This window comes from Littorina saxatilis, linkage group LG16 (assembly GCF_037325665.1).
Source record: "Littorina saxatilis isolate snail1 linkage group LG16, US_GU_Lsax_2.0, whole genome shotgun sequence".
In the NCBI taxonomy this organism is placed as follows: domain Eukaryota; kingdom Metazoa; phylum Mollusca; class Gastropoda; order Littorinimorpha; family Littorinidae; genus Littorina; species Littorina saxatilis.
The window spans coordinates 52,005,917-52,032,557 of NC_090260.1; the positions used below are offsets into that span (position 1 = coordinate 52,005,917).

Consider the following 26,641-nt stretch of genomic DNA (forward strand, 5'->3'; position numbering starts at 1 on the left):
TTTTTGATAACAGAACCGCCGATCAAGTTAACACGACTACAACCTGTCCGAGTACCACGTGGTGTCAGCGAGTGTTGTGTGTGTTTCCATCGTCGTGTCTGAACGAAAGCTGGCAAGGAATCAACGTTGATATAATATAATATTACTCTCTGACTTTTGACTGACTGCACTCTGTCTGTGTTTCAAGATCCTTACCGACCCGCCGAACAAGATAACACGACAACAGGATGTCTACCACGTGCTGTCAACGTGTTTGATGTGTCCTGTCATGATTGTGTTTATATCATTGATATCTCACTCTCTGTTTTCACGCCGCCGTTATTAGGCGGTGTATAGGAATCGGTCTGTCCGTCTGTCTGTGTGTGTGTATGTTTGTCTTCCGATTAGACTTGTATCTCTAATACTCTGGATTCAATGGAGCTGACGTTTGGTGAGTAGCTTACTGAGAATTGTGGTAACATTAGGTTCCTAGTTTGTTTTCACTGCACCGCTGTTCACTGCGTTGTTGCCAGTTGAGTGACGGGCCCGCTGCATCAAACCGCCGCAACATGTCTGCCTCGTGTTGTCAGCCAGTGCTGTCTGTTATCCGCAGCGTCACCGTGGAACCCGTTCTCTTCCTCTTCATGTTCGCTTCGTCCTTGACCTTTTCCGCGTTTCTGGTCAGTGTGTGTGTGTGTGTGTGCCACGGTGTGCTATGTGTGTCCCACTGTCTGTCTCGGCTGTCTCTCTCTCTCTCTCTCTCTCTCTCTCTCTCTCTCTCTCTCTCTCTCTCTCCTCTCTCTCTCTCTCCTCTCTCTCTCTCCTCTCTCTCTCTCTCCTCTCTCTCTCTCTCTCTCCTCTCTCTCTCTTTCTCCTCTCTCTCTCTCTCTCTCGCTTTGTCTCTCGAGTATCGCTCTCTCTCTCTCGAGTATCGCTCTCTCTCTTCTCTCTCGCTCTTCTCTCTCTCGCTCTCTTTCTCTCTCTCTCTCTCCCCTCTCTCTCTCTCTCAGTCTCTCTCTCTCTCTCTCAGTCTCTCTCTCTCAGTCTCTCTCTCTCTCTCTCTCTTTCTCTCTCGCTTTGTCTCTCGAGTATCGCTCTCTCTCTCGAGTATCGCTCTCTCTCTCTCTCTCTCTCTCTCTCTCTCTCTCTCTCTCTCTCTCTCTCTCTCCGAGTCTCTCTCTCTCCGAGTCTCTCTCTCCGTCTCAAGTTTCTCGCCCTCTCTCAGTCTCTCTCTCTCACACACACACACAGAAGAAGTGGTGTATGCATCAAGAATGTGGACGCTATAACACACAGATATGTCATACAATGAGTGTGGTTTGCAGGCTGTCACATACGACAAATCATGCCTTCTGCTACACAACGCCACGTTTTGCGACGAGCTGAACAACGACACTTTTGCCAAGGGACATAAGCACGAAGAAGACTTGGTGCAACAAGAGTCGTCTGCCTGGATAATGCGGGGCAACATCGCCATCACGGTGCCAGTACGTACTTCTTGTTCTTCTTCTTCTTGTTCCTCTTCTTCGTTCACCGGTACGGTTGGCCTAGTGGTAAGGCGTCCGCCCCGTGATCGGGAGGTCGTGGGTTCGAACCCCGGCCGGGTCATACCTAAGACTTTAAAATTGGCAATCTAGTGGCTGCTCCGCCTGACGTCTGGCATTATGGGGTTAGTGATAGGACTGGTTGGTCCGGTGTCAGAATAATGTGACTGGGTGAGACATGAAGCTTGTGCTGCGACTTCTGTCTTGTGTGTGGCGCACGTTAAATGTCAAAGCAGCACCGCCCTGATATGGCCCTTCGTGGTCGGCTGGGCGTTAAGCAAACAAACAAATCTTCTTCGTTCATGGGCTGAAACTCCCACATTCACTCATTATGTGTGTGCACGAGTGGGTTTTTACGTGACCGTCTGACCGTTTTTACCCCGCCATGTAACCCACCGAACCCTGATATGGATTACAGGATCTTTTCCGTGCGCACTTGGTCTTGTGCTTACGTGAACACACGAAGGGGGAATCGCACACACGGAAAAATCCCCACCCTTAACCCACAAGGCGGCCGCGGCTGGGATTTGAACTCACAACCTTCCGATTAGCAGGCCGATGTCTTATCTACCGTGGCTTGGCCACTGCGCCCGTCGCAACTTAGTACGCACGATTCCATATACACGGGGGATAACCGGTCAAAGGCCGAACAGAAGCCGAATGCCGCTCATGACACGTGTGAAGGCAAGTTTTGTCTGTTTTCTAGGTATTGTTTGATTTATGTCGGGATTTAAGGTAAGCTACTGATTCAGCGATGACTAAATTTGTTTCTCGATGCATAAAAAGTCAGGGAGCGATTGATATTTGCCCGTAAATATCCTTCAAAGCTGAAAATGTCCGCGATCGAGCACCGGAAATGGCTGTTCGATGGGTTTTGCAAGTAGAAATGTGCTTTATTTCACCAAATCAGCTCGTATTTGACATCGGTTTGGTATATATATATATTTTCTAATCCTACCGCGAACTGGATAGCAGACGCGGCACGACTGTTGCACCACACTTTGAAGGGGATATAGCTCAGTTGGTAGCGCGCTGGATTTGTATTCAGTTGGCCGCTGTCAGCGTGAGTTCGATCCCAGGTTCGGCGGAAATTTATTTCAGAGTCAAATTTGTGTGCAGACTCTCTTCGGTGTCCGAACTCCCCCCCCCCCCCCCCCGTGTACACTACATTGGGTGTGCACGTTAAAGATCCCACGATTGACAAAAGGGTCTTTCCTGGCAAAAATTGCTTAGGCACAGTTAATAATTGTCTACCTATACCCGTGTGACTTGGAATAATAGGCCGTGAAAGGTAAATATGCTCCGAAATGGCTGTGTAACCGGACTTGTTTCGTGTCCGTATCCTACATTTTAGGTTGCAAGGGGAGGCTGAAGATTACCGAGGAGAGATGTCAGTATCTCTGGTCCTAAAGTATGCGGTGTGTGAAAATGTATACCTCGCGTTGTGTTCAATCTAAACTTAGTGTCACTACACCCGCTGACCGACCTCGGTGTTCAGAGGAAACCTTGTGTGTTTTTCTCTACTGGACCACTAGAATGTATGTGCGTTATGCGTGGATGTTTTCATCACGTACAGCTTTTACATGGATTACACAACAACAACAAAAGTTAAGGTGAGAGAGAGAGGTTTTTACATACAACATACAACATGAAATCAGGCTCACACACTTACATCCAGTCGCCGACGCAACGCACGCTCACGCTCACACCTTTACTACTTTATAGACTAAAACAAAGGAAAACAATTACATGGTTTTATTAATTCCTTTAGACATCACGATACGCAGGACAAAACAGAGTCAAACAATGCATCATGATACAAATATTGGTAAACCCTAGTCCTTACCTAACCTTAACTACCCGCCTACGATTAATTACCTATCGGTTAGTCTTAGCCTACCTACCTATCTTTGTTACCCGAGTGCAGTACTTTTCAGTACTATTAAGCATGTTAGTCAACTAAGGTAATCACCTATGCTTGTACTCTACAGTACAAGACTGTTAACTACGCACACAAAACAGCCTGAGCTTTTGCAGCACAGAGCAAACGAACGAACAACCCCTTAATCTAACATAACATTGCAGGGATTTTCAGCCGAGCATAACGTATAACGTACATGCACAACAACAATACGAACATAACAACTCAAGACCTTTCAGCCGAGTATGACATACAACACACGTGCATCACAATACACTGCTTTGCAGCAGTAGAACACTACAACCACTCAACAATTTAAGGCTTTTCAGCCGTGTATGACATGTAACACACGTGCATTACAATACACTGCTTCTGCAGCAGTGCAACAGTACAAACATAACAACTCAAGGCCTTTCAGCCGAGTATAACAAATAACATACGTGCATTAAAATACACTACAAACACTCAACAACTTAAGGCTTTTCAGCCGTGTATGACATGTAACACACGTGCATTACAATACACTGCACAACACAGGACGTTCACAACAGAAGACAAAAAAACTAAAGTTCTACATAACTGAGGACAGCTAAAGAGTCGGTACTTGTTCAGTACCGGACTACAGAATACTTCTGTCAAACAGAGACATAGTACACACTTGTGCAGCGTGTAAGAAAGAGAGAGAAAAAGACGAGGGAAAGAGAGCAAGCACTTATTCAGCGCCGACTGGCGAGACTCGCAGAGCCGGCCTCTTTTATAGTCTCTCAAAGACTCGGTACTAATCTTCTGTGATAGCTGTGGGCTGGCTGTAAGGGAGGGGATGGGGGTATCTACAGGAAAGGTGGGGGTGGCTAGAAGGAAGGTGGGGTCACTGAGTACCTGCAACTCTGAGCTAGTAGGGCTCTCCCGCTACAGCTGCAATTACTGGCCGTATAAAATTTCATCTCACACGGCATCACTGCAGAGCGCCTAGAACTGTACCCACGGAATATGCGCGATATAAGCCTCATTGATTGATTGATTGAAGTAATCCCACACTTTGAAGTAAATTACTTCAAAGTGTGGGGATGTGCCCCACACTTTGAAGTAAACCCATTTTTTACTTCAAAGTGTGGGGGGGATCTTCCCACACTTTGAAGTAAACTCAGTTTTTACTTCAAAGTGTGGGGGGATCTTCCCACACTTTGAAGTAACTTACTTCAAAGCGTGGGACTTTTGCATCGCCTGTTTGAGCCTGATGATTTTGTCAAAAAAAATGGCAAAGTCTTTTGGATGAGTGAACAGAAAAAGTGAGCGAGCCAAGAAACATAGGGATGTTTGTTATCAGGCTTTAAAGGCATATGTACTCGATGACTATACACGCTAATTGCTTTACCAACAGCTGGAGACATGCTAAATTAAGTTCCCTGCAAAATATTGTGGTCTAGGACCCCTTCAATGTTGAGATATGTTAATTTTCATTTTGATCTGGATCGTCCTATTTATAGATTTGGCAACACATGTAACGTTGATGCAAGGGAGCTAACACCGCGGCTTTGTTGACATCCTCACTTTTTCAGAGGCTAGAACAAGCTGTAATGCATGTATTATGGTCCGCGCATGGTGACATATCGTCATTATATGGTCTTATGGTGCGTTTGACATCGATTATGGGCAAACTACACTTTGTAAACACGGGAGCGCGTACATATGCCTTTAAGCAATGTCCCATTGTTGAGTATGACGAAAACTCGTGGTGACGATTTTAAAACATGTTGGGTCACGCATGGTCCAACCTTACATGGTCCAACCTTACATGGTCCAACCTTACATGGTCCAACCTTACATGGTCCAATCTTACATGGTCCAATCTTACATGGTCCAACCTTACATGGTCCAATCGTGCATGGTCCAATCTTACATGGTCCAATCTTACATGGTCCAACCTTACATGGTCCAATCTTACATGGTCCAACCTTGCATGGTCCAACCTTGCATGGTCCAATCTTACATGGTCCAATCTTACATGGTCCAACCTTACATGGTCCAACCTTGCATGGTCCAACCTTGCATGGTCCAACCTTACATGGACAACCTTACATGGTCCAACCTTACATGGTCTAACCTTACCATGTCCAACCTTACATGGTCCAATCTTACATGGTCCAACCTTACATGGTCCAATCTTACATGGTCCAACCTTACATGGTCCAACCTTACATGGTCCAACCTTACATGGTGCAACCTTACATGGTCCAACCTTACATGGTCCAATCTTACATGGTCCAATCTTACATGGTCCAATCTTACATGGTCCAATAATATATATGGACCATGTAAGATTGGACCATGTAAGGTTGGACCATGTAATGTTGGACCATGTAAGGTTGGACCATGTAAGATTGGACCATGCGTGACCCAACATGTTTTAAAATCGTCACCACGAGTTTTCGTCACACTCAACAATTAATGGGACATTGCTTAAAGCCATATGTACTCGATGACTATACACGCTAATTGCTTTACCCACAGCTGGAGACATGCTAAATTAAGTTCCCTGCAAGATATTGTGGTCTAGGACCCCTTAAATGTTGAGATATTTGAATTTTTATTTTGATCTAGATCGTCCTATTTATAGATTTGCCAACAGAGGTAGCGTTGACGCAAGGGAAATAACTCCGCGTCTTTGTTGACATCCTCACTTTTTCAGAGGCTAGAACAAGCTGTAATGCATGTATATGGTCCGCGCATGGCGACATATCGTCATTACATGGTCTTATGGTGCGTTTGACATCGATTATGGGCAAACTACACTTTGTAAACACGGGAGCGCGTACATATGCCTTTAAAGCCTGATAACAAACATCACTATGTTTCTTGGCTCGCTCACTTTTTCTGTTCACTCATCCAAAAGACTGCCATTTTTTGACAAAATCATCAGGCTCAAACAGGCAATGCAAAAGTCCCACGCTTTGAAGTAAGTTACTTCAAAGTGTGGGAAGATCCCCCCACACTTTGAAGTAAAAACTGAGTTTACTTCAACGTGTGGGAAGATCCCCCTCACACTTTGAAGTAAAAATGGGTTTACTTCAAAGTGTGGGGCACATCCCCACACTTTGAAGTAATTTACTTCAAAGTGTGGGATTACTTCAAAGTGTGGTGCAACAGTCGTGCCGCGTCTGCTATCCAGTTCGCGGTAGGATTAGAAAAAAAATATATATATATACCAAACCGATGTCAAATACGAGCTGATTTGGTGAAATAAAGCACATTTCTACTTGCGAAACCCATCGAACAGCCATTAGGCTAAGCGAGAGAGTTCTCGTGATTGTTTTAATTAAAAAACTCATTCATAAAAACTAGAGACTAGGTTTCTGGTCAAAACGAATGATTAATCTGCTGTATCATTCGCTTGTCGGAAAGACAATCGGCCTACGCGCTCCTCTCTCAAATATGACCTTCTCTTGTCTACTGTCTCGGAAGATTTATTCTACTCCCAAATAGCACTTCTTTGCACCTCTTATGACTCCTTCGTCCTCTAGAATCCCGTACCCATACCAAATACGAGTTGATTTGGCGAAATAAAGCACATTTCTACTTGCAAAACCCATCGAACAGCCATTTCCGGTGCTCGATCGCGGACATTTTCAGCTTTGAAGGATATTTACGGGCAAATATCAATCGCTCCCTGACTTTTTATGCATCGAGAAACACATTTAGTCATCGCTGAATCAGTAGCTTACCTTAAATCCCGACATAAATCAAACAATACCTAGAAAACAGACAAAACTTGCCTTCACACGTGTCATGAGCGGCATTCGGCTTCTGTTCGGCCTTTGACCGGTTATCCCCCGTGATATAGTCACGTTGATCCAATGCACGATGCTCGCAAATAACTGGGTCTGGTGTGTATGGGCTGTGAAAGAGGCAATAGTCTTGCTTTCATTGAGCAAACGTTCCCCCCTGGCATTGTGGGCCAGTCACTGGCGAGGGGCGTGTCTGAAACACGTGGACAGGGAGAGCATGTGGAAAGCTTGCCTCACTAAAAACAAGAGTATTCACTCTTTCATAACGCAAACAAACACGCACTGTCAAACTACACTATCGGTATCAATTGTCAAAATGCACTATCACAATGCACTATCAAAATGCTCTATCAAAATGCTCTATCAAAATGCACTATCAAAATGCACTATCACAATGTACTATCACAATGCACTATCAAAATGCACTATCAAAATGCACTATCACAATGCACTATCACAATGCACTATCAAAATGCACTATCAAAATGCACTATCAAAATGCTCTATCAAAATGCTCTATCAAAATGCACTATCACAATGCACTATCACAATGCTCTATCAAAATGCTCTATCAAAATGCACTATCAAAATGCACTATCAAAATGCTCTATCAAAATGCTCTATTAAAATGTACTATCACAATGCACTATTAAAATGCACTATCAAAATGCTCTATCAAATTGCACTATTAAAATGCACTATCAAAATGCTCTATCAAAATGCTCTATTAAAATGCACTATCAAAATGCTCTATCAAAATGCTCTATCAAAATGCACTATCAAAATGCTCTATCAAAATGCTCTATCAAAATGCTCTATCAAAATGCACTATCAAAATGCTCTATCAAAATGCTCTATCAAAATGCTCTATCAAAATGCTCTATCAAAATGCTCTATCAAAATGCTCTATCAAAATGCACTATCACAATGCACTATCACAATGCACTATCACAATGCACTATCAAAATGCACTATCAAAATGCACTATCAAAATGCACTATCAAAATGCACTATCACAATGTACTATCAAAATGCTCTATCAAAATGCTCTATCAAAATGCTCTATCAAAATGCACTATCAAAATGCTCTATCAAAATGCTCTATCAAAATGCTCTATCAAAATGCTCTATCAAAATGCACTATCACAATGCTCTATCACAATGCTCTATCACAATGCTCTATCACAATGCTCTATCAAAATGCTCTATCAAAATGCACTATCAAAATGCTCTATCAAAATGCACTATCAAAATGCACTATCACAATGCACTATCACAATGCAATATCAAAATGCACTATCACAATGCAATATCAAAATGCAATATCACAATGCAATATCAAAATGCACTATCACAATGCACTATCACAATGCACTATCAAAATGCACTATCACAATGCACTATCACAATGCACTATCAAAATGCACTATCACAATGCACTATCACAATGCACTATCAAAATGCACAATCAAAATGCACTATCACAATGCTCTATCACAATGCACTATCAAAATGCACTATCACAATGCACTATCAAAATGCACTATCACAATGCACTATCACAATGCTCTATCACAATGCACTATCACAATGCACTATCACAATGCACTATCAAAATGCACTATCACAATGCACTATCAAAATGCACTATCAAAATGCACTATCACAATGCACTATCACAATGCACTATCACAATGCACTATCACAATGCACTATCACAATGCACTATCACAATGCACTATCAAAATGCACTATCACAATGCACTATCACAATGCACTATCACAATGCACTATCACAATGCAATATCAAAATGCAATATCATAATGCACCATCACAATGCACTATCACAATGCAATATCACAATGCAATATCAAAATGCACTATCACAATGCAATATCACAATGCACTATCAAAATGCACTATCACAATGCACTATCACAATGCACTATCACAATGCACTATCAAAATGCACTATCAAAATGCACTATCAAAATGCACTATCAAAATGCACTATCACAATGCACTATCAAAATGCACTATCAAAATGCACTATCAAAATGCACTATCACAATGCACTATCAAAATGCACTATCAAAATGCACTATCACAATGCACTATCACAATGCACTATCAAAATGCACTATCAAAATGCACTATCAAAATGCACTATCAAAATGCACTATCAAAATGCACTATCAAAATGCACTATCAAAATGCACTATCACAATGCCATATTAAAATGCTCTATCAAAATGCTCTATCAAAATGCACTATCACAATGCACTATCAAAATGCAATATCAAAATGCACTATCAAAATGCACTATCAAAATGCACTATCAAAATGTACTATCAAAATGCACTATCGAAATGCACCATCAAATTACAAGTGCTACCAAAATGCACTTTCAAAATGCACAACCAAAATGCACTACCAAAATGCACTATCAAAATCTACTATCAAAATCCACTCTCGAAACACATGATCGAAATGCACTGTCGTTGTGTCAGGCGACGCTGTGCTTACTGCTGTGGCTCGGCAGCCTGGGAGACAGGGTGGGTCGTCGTGCGCCGCTGGTGGTGCCGTGTGTCGCCGCCATCGTCTACAGCGTCAGCAACATCGTCAACGCTGCCTTCCTGAGCTGGTCGCCTGCCCTGATGCTGCCTGGTCAGGTGTGTGTGTGTGGGTGTGTGTGTGTGTGTGTGTGTGTGTGTGTGTGTGTGTGTGTGTGTGTGTGTGTGTGTGTGTGTGTGTGTGTGTGAATTGTTTTGAATTTGTTATACGTGATTGTGGGGACTCTGCTCGGCGTTGTGGTATTTTCTGGGTTAAATCGATCTAATGCTTCAGGAAATATGTTCATGCAAATTGAAAGACTGATCTAATTTTAGCCTACACAAACGTCACGTAATGACGCTATTTCCAGCCATATCGGAAAGACGCATAACAATAATTCAAATGGAAACACATCATTACAACAAACGTAAACCAGGGATTAATACCACTTCCAAAATAGGTCATGGGGTTGTATTTGACTTTCGTTTATCTGAATCTTGGCATGTCGTTATATTCAACATTGTGTATCATAAAGTCTGTAAGTCTGTCCGATTGATTTCTCTCTTTACACCCCCGGTATAGGGGTGTGTATAGGTTTCGCTCGATGTGTTTGTTTGTTTGTGTTCGCATATAGATCTCAAGAATGAACGGACCGATCGTCACCAAACTTGGTGAACAGGTTCTATACATTCCTGAGACGGTCCTTACAAAAATTGGGACCAGTCAAACACACGGTTAGGGAGTTATTGGTGGATTAAGATTCTACAAGGACTTATAGAGGCACATGTGTTTGTTTGTTTGTGTTCGCATATAGATCTCAAGAATGAAGGGACCGATCGTCACCAAACTTGGTGAACAGGTTCTATACATTCCTGAGACGGTCCTTACAAAAATTGGGACCAGTCAAACACACGGTTAGGGAGTTATTGGTGGATTAAGATTCTACAAGGACTTACAGAGGCACATATTAATGGTCAAAGGGAAATAACCTTCTCAGTTGGTGGCAGTGAGAATGGTTATTTCCCTTTGACCAACGGGGGTGTTTTTCCTACCTCCTCGGAGGAATTTCTTGTTTTTTAACACTTGTTTCAGGAAACTCTGAAAATATCGCGGACAACTTTTGAGCAAAATATAAGCTATGTCGATTTTCAGTGTCAATCGCTGTCGGATGGCATTAACTGTCGTGTGGTCACCAGGTGGTGTCAGGACTGGGGGGCAGCTACCTGGCTGTGCTGATGGTGTCCCCATTAACTGTCGTGTGGTCACCAGGTGGTGTCAGGACTGGGGGGGCAGCTACCTGGCTGTGCTGATGGTGTCCCCATTAACTGTCGTGTGGTCACCAGGTGGTGTCAGGACTGGGGGGCAGCTACCTGGCTGTGCTGATGGTGTCCCCATTAATTGTCGTGTGGTCACCAGGTGGTATCAGGACTTAGAGGCAGCTACCTGGCTGTGCTGATGGTGTCCCCACTAACTGTCGTGTGGTCACCAGGTGGTGTCAGGACTGGGGGGCAGCTACCTGGCTGTGCTGATGGCGTGCTACACCTACCTGACTCACCTGTCGGAGGAGAGCGGGACGGGCATGGCGAGGGTGGGGGTGGCGGAGGGGGCGGTGTTCCTGTCCAGCACGGTGAGTGTGGTGGTGGCGGGCAGGATGGTGGACGTGCTGGGCTATGTCCCGGTCTTCGGCGTCGCCCTCGCCTGTCAGGTTTGTACGTTTGGTAACATTGTACACATTCATTCAATCATTCTCGTCCTCATCGTTAGCGTCATCGTCGTCATCTTCGTCGTCGTCGGCATCATCATTATCATCATCATCGTCATTGTCAACGGCATCATCGTCATCATCAATATCATCATCTTCAATTGCATCAGCATCATCATCATCGTCGTCGTCGTCGCCATCATCATTATTGTCATTATCGTCATCGTTATAATCATCATCGTCCTCGTCATCGTCATCATAATCTTCTCTTTCTCTTTTTCCTTCTTCGTCTTTGTTGTCCCTTTTGCATCTTCCGTGCAGTTATTTTTCGAACATCTGCATTTCTAATGTAGCCTTTGTCTCATTCCGTTTTGTTTCAACTAGGTTCTAGCTCTAGGTTACACCGTGTTCCTGCTTCCAAACATCAAAGCAAGGGAGAGAACTCAGAGTGACACGGGCAGTAACTCCTGCTGTCTCAGTTCGGCACGTGACATGTGGACTTTCTTTACAACAGCGCGTGCAGCAAGGGTCAAAGTTCACCTGGTGCTATTTATAGTAGTGCTTGACATACTTCAGCTGTGTACCACCGGTGAGGAATGGATTGTGTGTCCGTTGCTTCGTCCATTACTGTTCTCTTCTCCCTCTTTCATTTTCATTTAATTTTTCATGTTCATGAATTTATCATCCCATTGCTGGGAAATTCGGGTCACTTCCTTCCAGTGGAAAAGCTAGCAGCAACAGAGCCGCGCTACCCAGGTGTGTGCGTGTGTAGGTGTAACCAGCCACAGGCTGCACTTAAGGCAGAATGAACGTTGCTTCCTCCCTATCTAAGTATTTCTACTGAGGATTGTGCGTGTTTGGATGCAATCAGCCACCTGTACTTCTGGCGGAATGCACTGGGGTGGGACATGGATACCGTCTCTGAGTCTGCGTATGAAGTTGATTCGTGTTTGCCCCTGTCTAGATTGGAACCCTTGGCCCGTGGTTCACAAATCCAGTGCTCTCTGTCTCTGTCTCTCTCTATCACTCTCTGTCTCTCTCTGTCTCTCTGTCTCTCTTTCTCTCTCTCACTCGTTCTCTCTCTCGTTCTCTCTCTCTGTCTCTCTCTCTCTCTTTCTCATTCTTTCTCTCTCTCTCTCGCTGAGTTTGTTGGTTAACACGTTCTGCCTTTGTTTATTTCTTTCTTTCTGTTCGTCTTTTCCTCTCCAAATGAGTTGTATCCTTTCCTTGCCGTGTGTTCTCCATCAGGCGAAGGCGACATTCTACTTCTGTATCTAAAGAGGTCCCCGAGGAGCTGGTCCTACACCACATACGGGTACTTCAAAGGGTCAGAGAATTTCACACGAGGAGCCGCTGTCCTGCTCTTGTTACCTCTTTTCAAGAAGAAGACTTCCGTAAGGGACACAACTCTGATACTTGCCGGGCTGGTTTCAAAAATGGCGGCCCTGGTCCTACTTGGGCTTGCTAAGGAAACGTGGGCCATCTTTTTAGGTGAGGCTTGTGTACTTTCTGAGGTTTGGGACAATAAAATTAGCATACTATTTAGACGCCCAGCATAGCGACCCTCTTTCTTCTGAAAAGAAACAGGTAATGGTATTAACTCAAGTGACTCACAATTGGTCTCAACATGAGACGTAATAGTTCTGTCGAGTTTTGTAATGTTTAATGTTTTTAAAATTTTGTTTATTAAAGAAATATGTTTGTACTCGTGCTGTCCTTATTTTGTTCTTCACCTTTGTCTCACCAACAGTCTTTATTATTTTTATTTTTATATATTTGTTTTTATAGATATCACCTAAGACTAATTTCAGTTGTTGTTTGTGTGGGTGACAGTGGTGGGCGTGGCGTGTCTACAAGGCTTTCCATCAGCCGGACTGCGGTCACTCATGGCCAGCCTGGTGGAGACAGAGGAGCAAGGTTGTATGTTATAATTATCTTTCTTGTAGTTTTGACCAACATATCAATTTTCCACGAGGCAGTGTAGGCTACACGCTATATTGAACTGCAAGCGAAGGCGAGCTGTTCACTATTTGAAAAAGCATCGAGTGTAAATCTGGTACGACACAGCAAGCCATGTAGTATTCTGTTTATCCTACCAACTGTACTTACTATCATTTTACTCAAAACGTCCCGCAGTCGAGGGGCCAAATTAAAGACGATCCTTTTGGAACCTCGATCTCTTCCAAAGCCTCGTGCAATCTCTTACGTCAAAGCAAAGAAACGTTACTCTGGAAAGTAAAACGTGACGTGTTGGTTCTAAAAATTCATGAAGGGGAATTAGCGAGCGCAATTATTTTTTCTCTATAATGACGTTTGTCTCGGTGACTTTGGCATCATAAGCAGTGGAAAAACAGGTCCCTGCCAGACTTGCTTGATATGACCTCATTTACATGATATACACACGTGTGGTTTGAACGATTATGTTTTGTAATGAGTGGTCTCTCTCACGTATATAAGATAAAGCCTGTTCCCATGGTTGCGGTTATAAATGGATAATCCAAAGCAACCCCTATGGAAATACTCGGAGTTTCTTCGCCTCTTTTCATTAGCCTTTCCGTGGACAGCGCCTCTCGGGTAGATCCAGTGAGTTCTGAAGACAAACGAACCAAACAGTGTAAACGAAATGACAACAGGCAAACGAACCCGGTCAATAAAAACGAAAGAGAAGACAATAATTATACTTCCCTGGCACCGACACCACGCTGTCTGTCAACAACACACCAAACATCTTATACCTTGACCACTACAATACACTCCCCTGGCACCGACACCACGCTGTCTGTCAACACCACACCAAACATCTTATACCTTGACCACTACAATACACTCCCCTGGCACCGACACCACGCTGTCTGTCAACAACACACCAAACATCTTATACCTTGACCACTACAATACACTCCCCTGGCACCGACACCACGCTGTCTGTCAACACCACACCAAACATCTTATACCTTGACCACTACAATACACTCCCCTGGCACCGACACCACGCTGTCTGTCAACAAGACACCAAACATCTTATACCTTGACCACTACAATACACTCCCCTGGCACCGACACCACGCTGTCTGTCAACAACACACCAAACATCTTATACCTTGACCACTACAATACACTCCCCTGGCACCGACACCACGCTGTCTGTCAACACCACACCAAACATCTTATACCTTGACCACTACAATACACTCCCCTGGCACCGACACCACGCTGTCTGTCAACACCACACCAAACATCTTATACCTTGACCACTACAATACACTCCCCTGGCACCGACACCACGCTGTCTGTCAACACACCAAACATCTTATACCTTGACCACTACAATACACTCCCCTGGCACCGACACCACGCTGTCTGTCAACACCACACCAAACATCTTATACCTTGACCACTACAATACACTCCCCTGGCACCGACACCACGCTGTCTGTCAACACCACACCAAACATCTTATACCTTGACCACTACAATACACTCCCCTGGCACCGACACCACGCTGTCTGTCAACAACACACCAAACATCTTATACCTTGACCACTACAATACACTCCCCTGGTACCGACACCACGCTGTCTGTCAACACACCAAACATCTTATACCTTGACCACTACAATACACTCCCCTGGCACCGACACCACGCTGTCTGTCAACAACACACCAAACATCTTATACCTTGACCACTACAATACACTCCCCTGGCACCGACACCACGCTGTCTGTCAACACACCAAACATCTTATACCTTTGACCACTACAATACACTCCCCTGGCACCGACACTACGCTGTATGTCAACAACACACCAAACATCTTATAACTTTGACCACTACAATACACTCCCCTGGCACCGACACCACGCTGTCTGTCAACACCACCAAACATCTTATAACTTTGACCACTACAATACACTCCCCTGGCACCGACACCACGCTGTCTGTCAACAACACACCAAACATCTTATAATTTGACCACTACAATACACTCCCCTGGCACCGACACCACGCTGTCTGTCAACACCACACCAAACATCTTATACCTTGACCACTACAATACACTCCCCTGGCACCGACACCACGCTGTCTGTCAACACACCAAACATCTTATACCTTGACCACTACAATACACTCCCCTGGCACCGACACCACGCTGTCTGTCAACACACCAAACATCTTATACCTTGACCACTACAATACACTCCCCTGGCACCGACACCACGCTGTCTGTCAACAACACACCAAACATCTTATACCTTGACCACTACAATACACTCCCCTGGCACCGACACCACGCTGTCTGTCAACACCACACCAAACATCTTATACCTTGACCACTACAATACACTCCCCTGGCACCGACACCACGCTATCTGTCAACACAACACCAAACATCTTATAACTTTGACCACTACAATACACTCCCCTGGCACCGACACCACGCTGTCTGTCAACACCACCAAACATCTTATAACGTTGACCACTACAATACACTCCCCTGGCACCGACACCACGCTGTCTGTCAACACCACACCAAACATCTTATACCTTGACCACTACAATACACTCCCCTGGCACCGACACCACGCTGTCTGTCAACACCACACCAAACATCTTATACCTTGACCACTACAATACACTCCCCTGGCACCGACACCACGCTGTCTGTCAACAACACACCAAACATCTTATACCTTGACCACTACAATACACTCCCCTGGCACCGACACCACGCTGTCTGTCAACAACACACCAAACATCTTATACCTTGACCACTACAATACACTCCCCTGGCACCGACACCACGCTGTCTGTCAACACACACCAAACATCTTATACCTTGACCACTACAATACACTCCCCTGGCACCGACACCACGCTGTCTGTCAACAACACACCAAACATCTTATACCTTGACCACTACAATACACTCCCCTGGCACCGACACCACGCTGTCTGTCAACACCACACCAAACATCTTATACCTTGACCACTACAATACACTCCCCTGGCACCGACACCACGCTGTCTGTCAACACACCAAACATCTTATACCTTGACCACTACAATACACTCCCCTGGCACCGACACCACGCTGTCTGTCAACAACACACCAAACATCTTATACCTTGACCACTACAATACACTCCCCTGGCACCGACACAACGCTGTCTGTCAACAACACACCAAACATCTTATACCTTGACCACTACAATACACTCCCCTGGCACCGACACCACGCTGTCTGTCAACAACACACCAAACATCTTATACCTTGACCACTACAATACACTCCCCTGGCACCGACACCACGCTGTCTGTCAACAACACACCAAACATCTTATACCTTGACCACTACAATACACTCCCCTGGCACCGACACCACGCTGTCTGTCAACAACACACCAAACATCTTATACCTTGACCACTACAATACACTCCCCTGGCACCGACACCACGCTGTCTGTCAACAACACACCAAACATCTTATACCTTGACCACTACAATACACTCCCCTGGCACCGACACCACGCTGTCTGTCAACACCACACCAAACATCTTATACCTTGACCACTACAATACACTCCCCTGGCACCGACACCACGCTGTCTGTCAACAACACACCAAACATCTTATACCTTGACCACTACAATACACTCCCCTGGCACCGACACCACGCTGTCTGTCAACAACACACCAAACATCTTATACCTTGACCACTACAATACACTCCCCTGGCACCGACACCACGCTGTCTGTCAACAACACACCAAACATCTTATACCTTGACCACTACAATACACTCCCCTGGCACCGACACCACGCTGTCTGTCAACACCACACCAAACATCTTATACCTTGACCACTACAATACACTCCCCTGGCACCGACACCACGCTGTCTGTCAACAACACACCAAACATCTTATACCTTGACCACTACAATACACTCCCCTGGCACCGACACCACGCTGTCTGTCAACAACACACCAAACATCTTATACCTTGACCACTACAATACACTCCCCTGGCACCGACACCACGCTGTCTGTCAACAACACACCAAACATCTTATACCCTGACCACTACAATACACTCCCCTGGCACCGACACCACGCTGTCTGTCAACAACACACCAAACATCTTATACCTTGACCACTACAATACACTCCCCTGGCACCGACACCACGCTGTCTGTCAACACCACACCAAACATCTTATACCTTGACCACTACAATACACTCCCCTGGCACCGACATCACGCTGTCTGTCAACACACACCAAACATCTTATACCTTGACCACTACAATACACTCCCCTGGCACCGACACCACGCTGTCTGTCAACACCACACCAAACATCTTATACCTTGACCACTACAATACACTCCCCTGGCACCGACACCACGCTGTCTGTCAACAACACACCAAACATCTTATACCTTGACCACTACAATACACTCCCCTGGCACCGACACCACGCTGTCTGTCAACAACACACCAAACATCTTATACCTTGACCACTACAATACACTCCCCTGGCACCGACACCACGCTGTCTGTCAACAACACACCAAACATCTTATACCTTGACCACTACAATACACTCCCCTGGCACCGACACCACGCTGTCTGTCAACACCACACCAAACATCTTATACCTTGACCACTACAATACACTCCCCTGGCACCGACACCACGCTGTCTGTCAACAACACACCAAACATCTTATACCTTGACCACTACAATACACTCCCCTGGCACCGACACCACGCTGTCTGTCAACACCACACCAAACATCTTATACCTTGACCACTACAATACACTCCCCTGGCACCGACACCACGCTGTCTGTCAACAACACACCAAACATCTTATACCTTGACCACTACAATATACTCCCCTGGCACCGACACCACGCTGTCTGTCAACACCACACCAAACATCTTATACCTTGACCACTACAATATACTCCCCTGACACCGACACCACGCTGTCTGTCAACAACACACCAAACATCTTATACCTTGACCACTACAATACACTCCCCTGGCACCGACACCACGCTGTCTGTCAACAACACACCAAACATCTTATACCTTGACCACTACAATACACTCCCCTGGCACCGACACCACGCTGTCTGTCAACAACACACCAAACATCTTATACCTTGACCACTACAATACACTCCCCTGGCACCGACACCACGCTGTCTGTCAACAACACACCAAACATCTTATACCTTGACCACTACAATACACTCCCCTGGCACCGACACCACGCTGTCTGTCAACAACACACCAAACATCTTATACCTTGACCACTACAATACACTCCCCTGGCACCGACACCACGCTGTCTGTCAACAACACACCAAACATCTTATACCTTGACCACTACAATACACTCCCCTGGCACCGACACCACGCTGTCTGTCAACAACACACCAAACATCTTATACCTTGACCACTACAATACACTCCCCTGGCACCGACACCACGCTGTCTGTCAACAACACACCAAACATCTTATACCTTGACCACTACAATACACTCCCCTGGCACCGACACCACGCTGTCTGTCAACAACACACCAAACATCTTATACCTTGACCACTACAATACACTCCCCTGGCACCGACACCACGCTGTCTGTCAACAACACACCAAACATCTTATACCTTGACCACTACAATACACTCCCCTGGCACCGACACCACGCTGTCTGTCAACAACACACCAAACATCTTATACCTTGACCACTACAATACACTCCCCTGGCACCGACACCACGCTGTCTGTCAACAACACACCAAACATCTTATACCTTGACCACTACAATACACTCCCCTGGCACCGACACCACGCTGTCTGTCAACACCACACCAAACATCTTATACCTTGACCACTACAATACACTCCCCTGGCACCGACACCACGCTGTCTGTCAACAACACACCAAACATCTTATAACTTTGACCACTACAATACACTCCCCTGGCACCGACACCACGCTGTCTGTCAACAACACACCAAACATCTTATACCTTGACCACTACAATACACTCCCCTGGCACCGACACCACGCTGTCTGTCAACAACACACCAAACATCTTATAACTTGACCACTACAATATACTCCCCTGGCACTGACACCACGCTGTCTGTCAACAACACGCCAAACATCTTATACCTTGACCACTACAATACACTCCCCTGGCACCGACACCACGCTGTCTGTCAACACCACACCAAACATCTTATACCTTGACCACTACAATACACTCCCCTGGCACCGACACCACGCTGTCTGTCAACACCACACCAAACATCTTATACCTTGACCACTACAATACACTCCCCTGGCACCGACACCACGCTGTCTGTCAACACACCAAACATCTTATACCTTGACCACTACAATACACTCCCCTGGCACCGACACCACGCTGTCTGTCAACACCACACCAAACATCTTATACCTTGACCACTACAATATACTCCCCTGGCACCGACACCACGCTGTCTGTCAACAACACACCAAACATCTTATAACTTTGACCACTACAGTTAACTTGAGGTTTCTTTTATAAGAAAGTTGCAGTTACGTATTTCTTTTATTAAAGTTGTAGATTTTTAAGAGGAATTCAAATGAGATTTGTGTGGATGCATCTCATAGTTATACATCCTCTCTGTGAGAGATATTTATATTCAACGAGAGGTTTGGTTATAAAATAAATTGTCAGTAAGTACTGGTGTCACATGACTGATGTGAACCAGTTGATTGGCTAATGGCGATGCGCTAAAACTGTTAGCGCACTCTTGGAGTGCGCTAACTTTTCCACAGAGCGTATTCTTCCGCCCTTTGCCTAAGCGAGACTGTGCTCTCATCCTCAGAATTAATTAATGACATGTAGCTTATATTCTCCACAATACCAAATGACCATAAATTCCCTGCTTCTCAATTAAAGCAGAAGTGGTTTTTTTTCTGACAGATTGCATGTGCCTGTGCCAGTGCCACTGATCTAAAAATAGAAGCCGCTGTGTTTCATCTAATTTTCGCCGACTTGCATAGATTCTTCTCATATGCCGTGTTAGTGGCATGTAGCTTATCATCCACATTACCAAATGATGAGTTAGTATACAATTCCCAGCGGCTAACAGAAAACACAAGTGTTATTCCGATAACGTACCACCTAGACCAGTTTGGAAGACTGACTCGATCGACTCTGTAGCAGACTACACAGAAATACGACTACATCAGTTCAGTAAATGAATGGTTTCTGAATTATTATTTCAAGGCAAGAACAATCGTAATCGAAAACGTGTAAGGTTCAGAACGTTCTTACCATATATAGAAGACTTATTACCAGCCTCAGTGCCTCATGCGTGCAGACTCACTCACTCAGTGCAGACTGCAGTGTTCGATTGCCCAGGTAGCCTAGCACAGTAGCAGACGACATTAACCCCGCTCAGCAAATTAACATGTTGGGCAAATGTGAACGAAAAAACGATGGGGATATAATACGTGTAGGGTTCAGAGCATTCTTACCGTTCATATTTAGTATCAGACTCCCCGATGAGTGAAGATACAACACGAGAAATATGCCACATTTGTTTTGAAAATGTGCGAACCGTCGAGTCCCGCTTTGAGTCAATTCAAGGGGAGTCACTCCGCACAGTCAATCCGTCGAAGCTCGACTGGAGGTTTCGAATCGCAAATAATGAAGAGCACAGTCCTTTCTCCGAGTTTAAATGAGGTCTCTCTGAAAGATCATCACTGTTCAGATTAACGCTACACTGGAATTTACCAACAGAAATTAAAATGCGTGTGACGAAAGCACGACACACTTGAGACACCCCACACAAAAGTAGATCTTTACTGTACACGACCTGACCACACAGTTATGCCTATTCAAATGCGCGTTGCAAAATGTGCGTTTGGAATCTTATTTTTATCTTCATGTACCTCCAGGTGTTCAGGTTTGAGATAATACAGGCAGTGTGATTTATTTCATTACCTCAGTTTTATTTGTTACCTTTCCCTATTTTTTTTAAATGACTGTCTACAAACGTTTTGATAATAAAGTCAATGACAAAATAAGAACTAAGAAGTACGTGCAGGGCGCCTGTTCGGAGTGGTGGCGGCGACAGAGAGTGTGGTCACGTTCGTCTCCACTCTCGTCTTCAACGGCCTTTACCCCTTGACCCTTGACCTCTACGATGGCCTCTGCTTCCAGCTGGCGGCTGGGCTTGTGTTCCTGTGTGTCATCGTCATTGTGTGAGTGATAGAGCTGTTACACTAGCCTTGTGTTCCTGTGTGTCATCGTCATTGTGTGAGTGATAGAGCTGTTACACTAGCCTTGTGTTCCTGTGTGTCATCGTCGTTGTGTGAGTGATAGAGCTGTTACACTAGTCTTGTGTTCCTGTGTGTCATCGTCGTTGTGTGAGTGATAGAGCTGTTACACTAGTCTTGTGTTCCTGTGTGTCATCGTCATTGTGTGAGTGATAGAGAACACGACATGGCTTGGGGTATGGTACAAGGTTTTTGTGTGTAGTTTTAAAAAAGTTATTGAAACGCGAGCGACACCGAGCTTTTCAATATTTGAAAAAGTAATGAATGTAAACCTGGTATCGCCCAGCAAGCTATGTGTATCCTACATTCTGTACTTGCGTGTCTTTTGCTTCAAACGTCCCGCAGTCGAGGCGCCCAAATTGAAGACGCGTCTTATGGAACCTCGATCTCTTCCAAAGCCTCGTGACATCTTTGACGTCAAAGCAAAGATACGTCACTCTTGAAATGATATCGTCACGTGTACGTTCTCAACATTCGGGTGAGGAAGCTGTGGTCCGAGTGTCAGTGTGACCACCGCTTGTCCATGAAACCCGTTATGGTCGGATGACTGTATTTCACTCCTTCAACAGCAGTTGACTGACAGTCACGGTGTGTCATCTGATTCCGGCAATATCGTTCGCACACCGGATGTTTCCGTTCATACATCCTTCATTTTCGACACTTGGTCGAGAAAACACGTTGCGGTAAGGCGTGTGGGTGGCGCACTTTCGTGATATTGCAAGAATAAGGTAGCATGTTGATTGGGCTATGTGGACATTAATTAGCAAGGTTCTAGTCGACCTCATGATTACACACGTGTGACGAAGGTGTACGAGCCATAAAGCCGGAATCGGTTGACACACCGTGGACTGTGTTACTGGCCCAGGAACCGGTCCCTGGTCTCTTACTACCACTTCCTTTACCACTTTGTCGTCTGCTACAAATCATGTGACGTCATTCGTGTTTTTGCGGCTGGCGCAGTTTAACCCTCTGAAATTCCATTCCGCCGTCCTTCATGATGCAACTCAACCGTTTATCATGACAGAGAAATGTAACTGGCGTCAGGCGTGCTGATAGCTGAAAGACGCACCATGTGTGTCAGACCAAAATAACAACATTTCTCTCTACACCGTGTCTGCATCATTGTTGAACGCGGTGTTCATGTTGTCATCCCTTTTGTTCCCTGTTTATGGCGGTATCTCTCTGTATCTCTCTGTATCTCTCTGTATCTCTCTGTATCTCTCTGTATCTCTCTGTATCTCTCTGTATCTCTCTGTATCCCTCTGTATCTCTCTGTATCTCTCTGTATCTCTCTGTATCTCTCTGTATCTCTCTGTATCTCTCTGTATCTCTCTGTATCTCTCTGTATCCCTCTGTATCCCTCTGTATCTCTCTGTATCTCTCTGTATCTCTCTGTATCTCTGTATCTCTCTGTATCTCTCTGTATCTCTCTGTATCTCTCTGTATCTCTCTGTATCTCTCTGTATCTCTCTGTATCTCTCTGTATCTCTCTGTATCTCTCTGTATCTCTCTGTATCTCTCTGTATCTCTGTCTCGGGGTTCTGTCTACCTCTTTCTTTCTCTCTTGGTGAGTTCCTTTGGAATTCACTACCTGTAAATATTAGGTCATGTCTGTCATTATCTTCTTTTAAAAGACAGCTCCGAAAGCACCTCTCTAACGACTAAGTCGGTGTACACTTTGTGCGAGTGTGTGTGAGGGTGCGTAAAAGAGAAAGTGTATAGTATGCTTCCACAAGCACACTAATGTTTGTTATACTTTTCCTTACATGATTGTGTTTGGATGAGACGAAAAACCGAGGTCCCTTCGTGTACACTACATTGGGGTGTGCACGTTAAAAATCCCACGATTGACAAAAGGGTCTTTCCTGGCAAAAATGTTTAGGCATAGCTAAAAATGTCCACCGTGTGACTTGGAATAATAGGCCGTGAAAGGTGAATGCAGCGCCTATAGGCTGTTGATCTACTGGCCGATGTGAATGCGTGATATATTAATTGTGTAAAAAAAAAAATTTCCATCTCACACGGCATAAAGCGCTTTGGACTTCGGATAAGGCGCTATATAAATAAAGAGAATAATTTTATTTGATTTCTTTTTTTTTATTCTTCATACTTGTTCTTCGTTTCATGTGTGTATTATAGTAGGGACTAGCTGTAAGAAAGGACCATCATGTGTACATATTTCTCTGAGTGCATGTGTGTTTCCTGCTTACACTGATGGCAATTGTTGTGTATATTACGTTCCCTGTCTGACTATCACGGGGGTGGGTAAACAAGCTCGACTCTGATACACTCATGAGGGTGTCTTTTAGAAGATAACATACAGAACTGGCGAAGTTAGTACGAATAACCCTAACTGTGATTTCTCAGGTGTCAACACATCGACCTCACACGACGAGACATGACCTTGACTCGCAACCTTCAGATCGATGACGTCATCGCCACGTCACGTGACCACATTATGAGCAACACTAATGCTGGGAGTTCTGCTGCATGCCGCTGACATGTGTGTGTGTGTGTGTGTGTGTGTGTGTGTGTGTGTGTGTGTGTGTGTGTGGTTTTGTGTTGTGTGTGTGTGTGTGTGTGCTTTTGTGTGTGTGTGTGTGTGTGTCAGTGTCAGTGGCATAACAGACATTAACCCTAATTGATTAATTGATTGATTTTACAGACACACAGTCAAGCTTGTAATTTCTCTTTTAGAGATGAATAAAGATTATTGTATTGTATTGTATTGTATTGTATTGTATTGTATTGTATTGTATTTGATAAAGATGTAGTTATGCCCCCCCCCCCCCCCCCAAAATGGGAAGAAAACAAGTCGGGTAAGGCGAAATTACTACATTTAGTCAAGCTGTGGAACTCACAGAATGAAACTGAACGCACTGCATTTTTTCACAATGACCGTTGTCCACCGCTAGTGCAAAATGCAGTGAAAGTGACGAGCCTGTTTAGCGCGGTAGCGGTTGCGCTGTGCTGCATAGCACGCTTTACTGTACCTCTCTTCGTTTTAACTTTCTGAGCGTGTTTTTAATCCAAACATACCATATCTATATGTTTTTGGAATCAGGAACTGACAAGGAATAAGATGAAACGATTTTTAAAACGATTTCGGAAATTTAATTTTAATCATCATTTTTATATTTTTGATTTTCAGAACTTGTTTTTAATCCGAATATAACATATTTATATGTTTTTGGAATCAGAACATGATGAAGAATAAAATAAAAGTAATTTTGGATCGTTTTATAAAAAAAAATGTAATTACAATTTTTAGATTTTTAATGACCAAAGTCATCAATTAATTTTTAAGCCCCAATGCTAAAATGCAATACCGAAGTCCGGCTTTTGTCGAATATTGTTTGGCCAAAATTTCAATCAATTTGATTGAAAAATGAGGGTGTGACAGTGCCGCCTCAACTTTTACAAAAAGCCGGATATGACGTCATAAAAGACATTTATCGAAAAAATGAAAAAAAAGTCTGGGGATATCATACCCAGAAACTCTCATGTAAAATTTCATAAAGATCGGTCCAGTAGTTTACTCTGAATCGCTCTACACACACACACACGCACAGACACACACACAGACACACACACACACACACACACACACACACACACACACACACACACACACACACACACACACACACACACACCACGACCCTCGTCTCGATTCCCCCTCTATGTTAAAACATTTAGTCAAAACTTGACCAAATGTAATAAATGTACAAAGAAATAAAGCTTTACCCTAAAGGGTCCTAAAGACATTCTTTGACGTTCCTTTGTTCCTTTATCTCGTTGTTTGCTCGTTCCTTCCTTTCTTTACACCCCCGGTATAGGGGTGTGTACAGGTTTCACTCGATGTGTTTGTTTGTTTGTTTGTGTTCGCATATAGATCTCAAGAATGAACGGACCGATCGTCACCAAACTTGGTGAACAGGTTCTATACATTCCTGAGACGGTCCTTACAAAAATTGGGACCAGTCAAACACACGGTTAGGGAGTTATTGGTGGTTTAAAATTATACAAGCACTTATAGAGGGACACCCCCGTTGGTCAAAGGGAAATAACCATTCTCACTGCCACCAACTGAGAAGGTTATTTCCCTTTGACGGGGGTGTTTTTCCTATCGGAGGAATTTCTTGTTCTTCTTTCCTTCGCCCGTGTGTTCGTACGGTAGGTTTGTTCGTTTGGTGGTCGGTCTGTTTCTCGGTCTTGTTTTGTTTTGACGTTGGCTGAACGGCCGTGGTCGCGGCAGGCTACATACACACTTCATACGCACTTCTGCCACAGCCATCAGATTTACGCACGCACGCACGCACGAATGCATAAACTCACGCACGCACACACACACACACATCTTTTGTGTTTTTGTAAGAAATCTATATTTTGGATGATTTCAATGACTGTTGTTTGTTACAATGTCAGGGTCTTGTAGCCTTGGTTACAGCAGCGAGAGTAGGATGCTGGGGTCAGACTAGAAGTGTTTCACCTGTAGCCTTGGTTACAGCAGCGAGAGTAGGATGCTGGGGTCAGACTAGAAGTGTTTCACCTGTAGCCTTGGTTACAGCAGCGAGAGTAGGATGCTGGGGTCAGACTAGAAGTGTTTCACCTGTAGCCTTGGTTACAGCAGCGAGAGTAGGATGCTGGGGGCAGACTGGAAGTGTTTCACATGTAGCCTTGGTTACAGCAGCGAGAGTAGGATGCTGGGGTCAGACTGGAAGTGTTTCACATGTAGCCTTGGTTATAGCAGCGAGAGTAGGATGCTGGGGTCAGACTGGAAGTGTTTCACATGTAGCCT

General features: G+C 44.6%; 2 protein-coding genes across 2 annotated transcripts in view; both read left to right on the forward strand.

The window, feature by feature from the left end:
* LOC138951216 (uncharacterized) overlaps window positions 1–26,641 on the forward strand; it is a 214,233-nt gene that overhangs the window by 62,566 nt on the left and 125,026 nt on the right. The window lies entirely within an intron of this gene.
* LOC138951214 (proton-coupled folate transporter-like) lies at window positions 340–25,589 on the forward strand. The gene is made up of 9 exons (XM_070322868.1): window positions 340–659; window positions 1,305–1,466; window positions 9,741–9,902; window positions 11,273–11,488; window positions 11,870–12,074; window positions 12,734–12,976; window positions 13,319–13,402; window positions 21,609–21,765; window positions 24,208–25,589. The coding sequence occupies exons 1-9, from the start codon at window positions 549–551 to the stop codon at window positions 24,338–24,340; spliced, it is 1,473 nt and encodes a 490-aa protein (XP_070178969.1). The 5' UTR covers window positions 340–548; the 3' UTR covers window positions 24,341–25,589.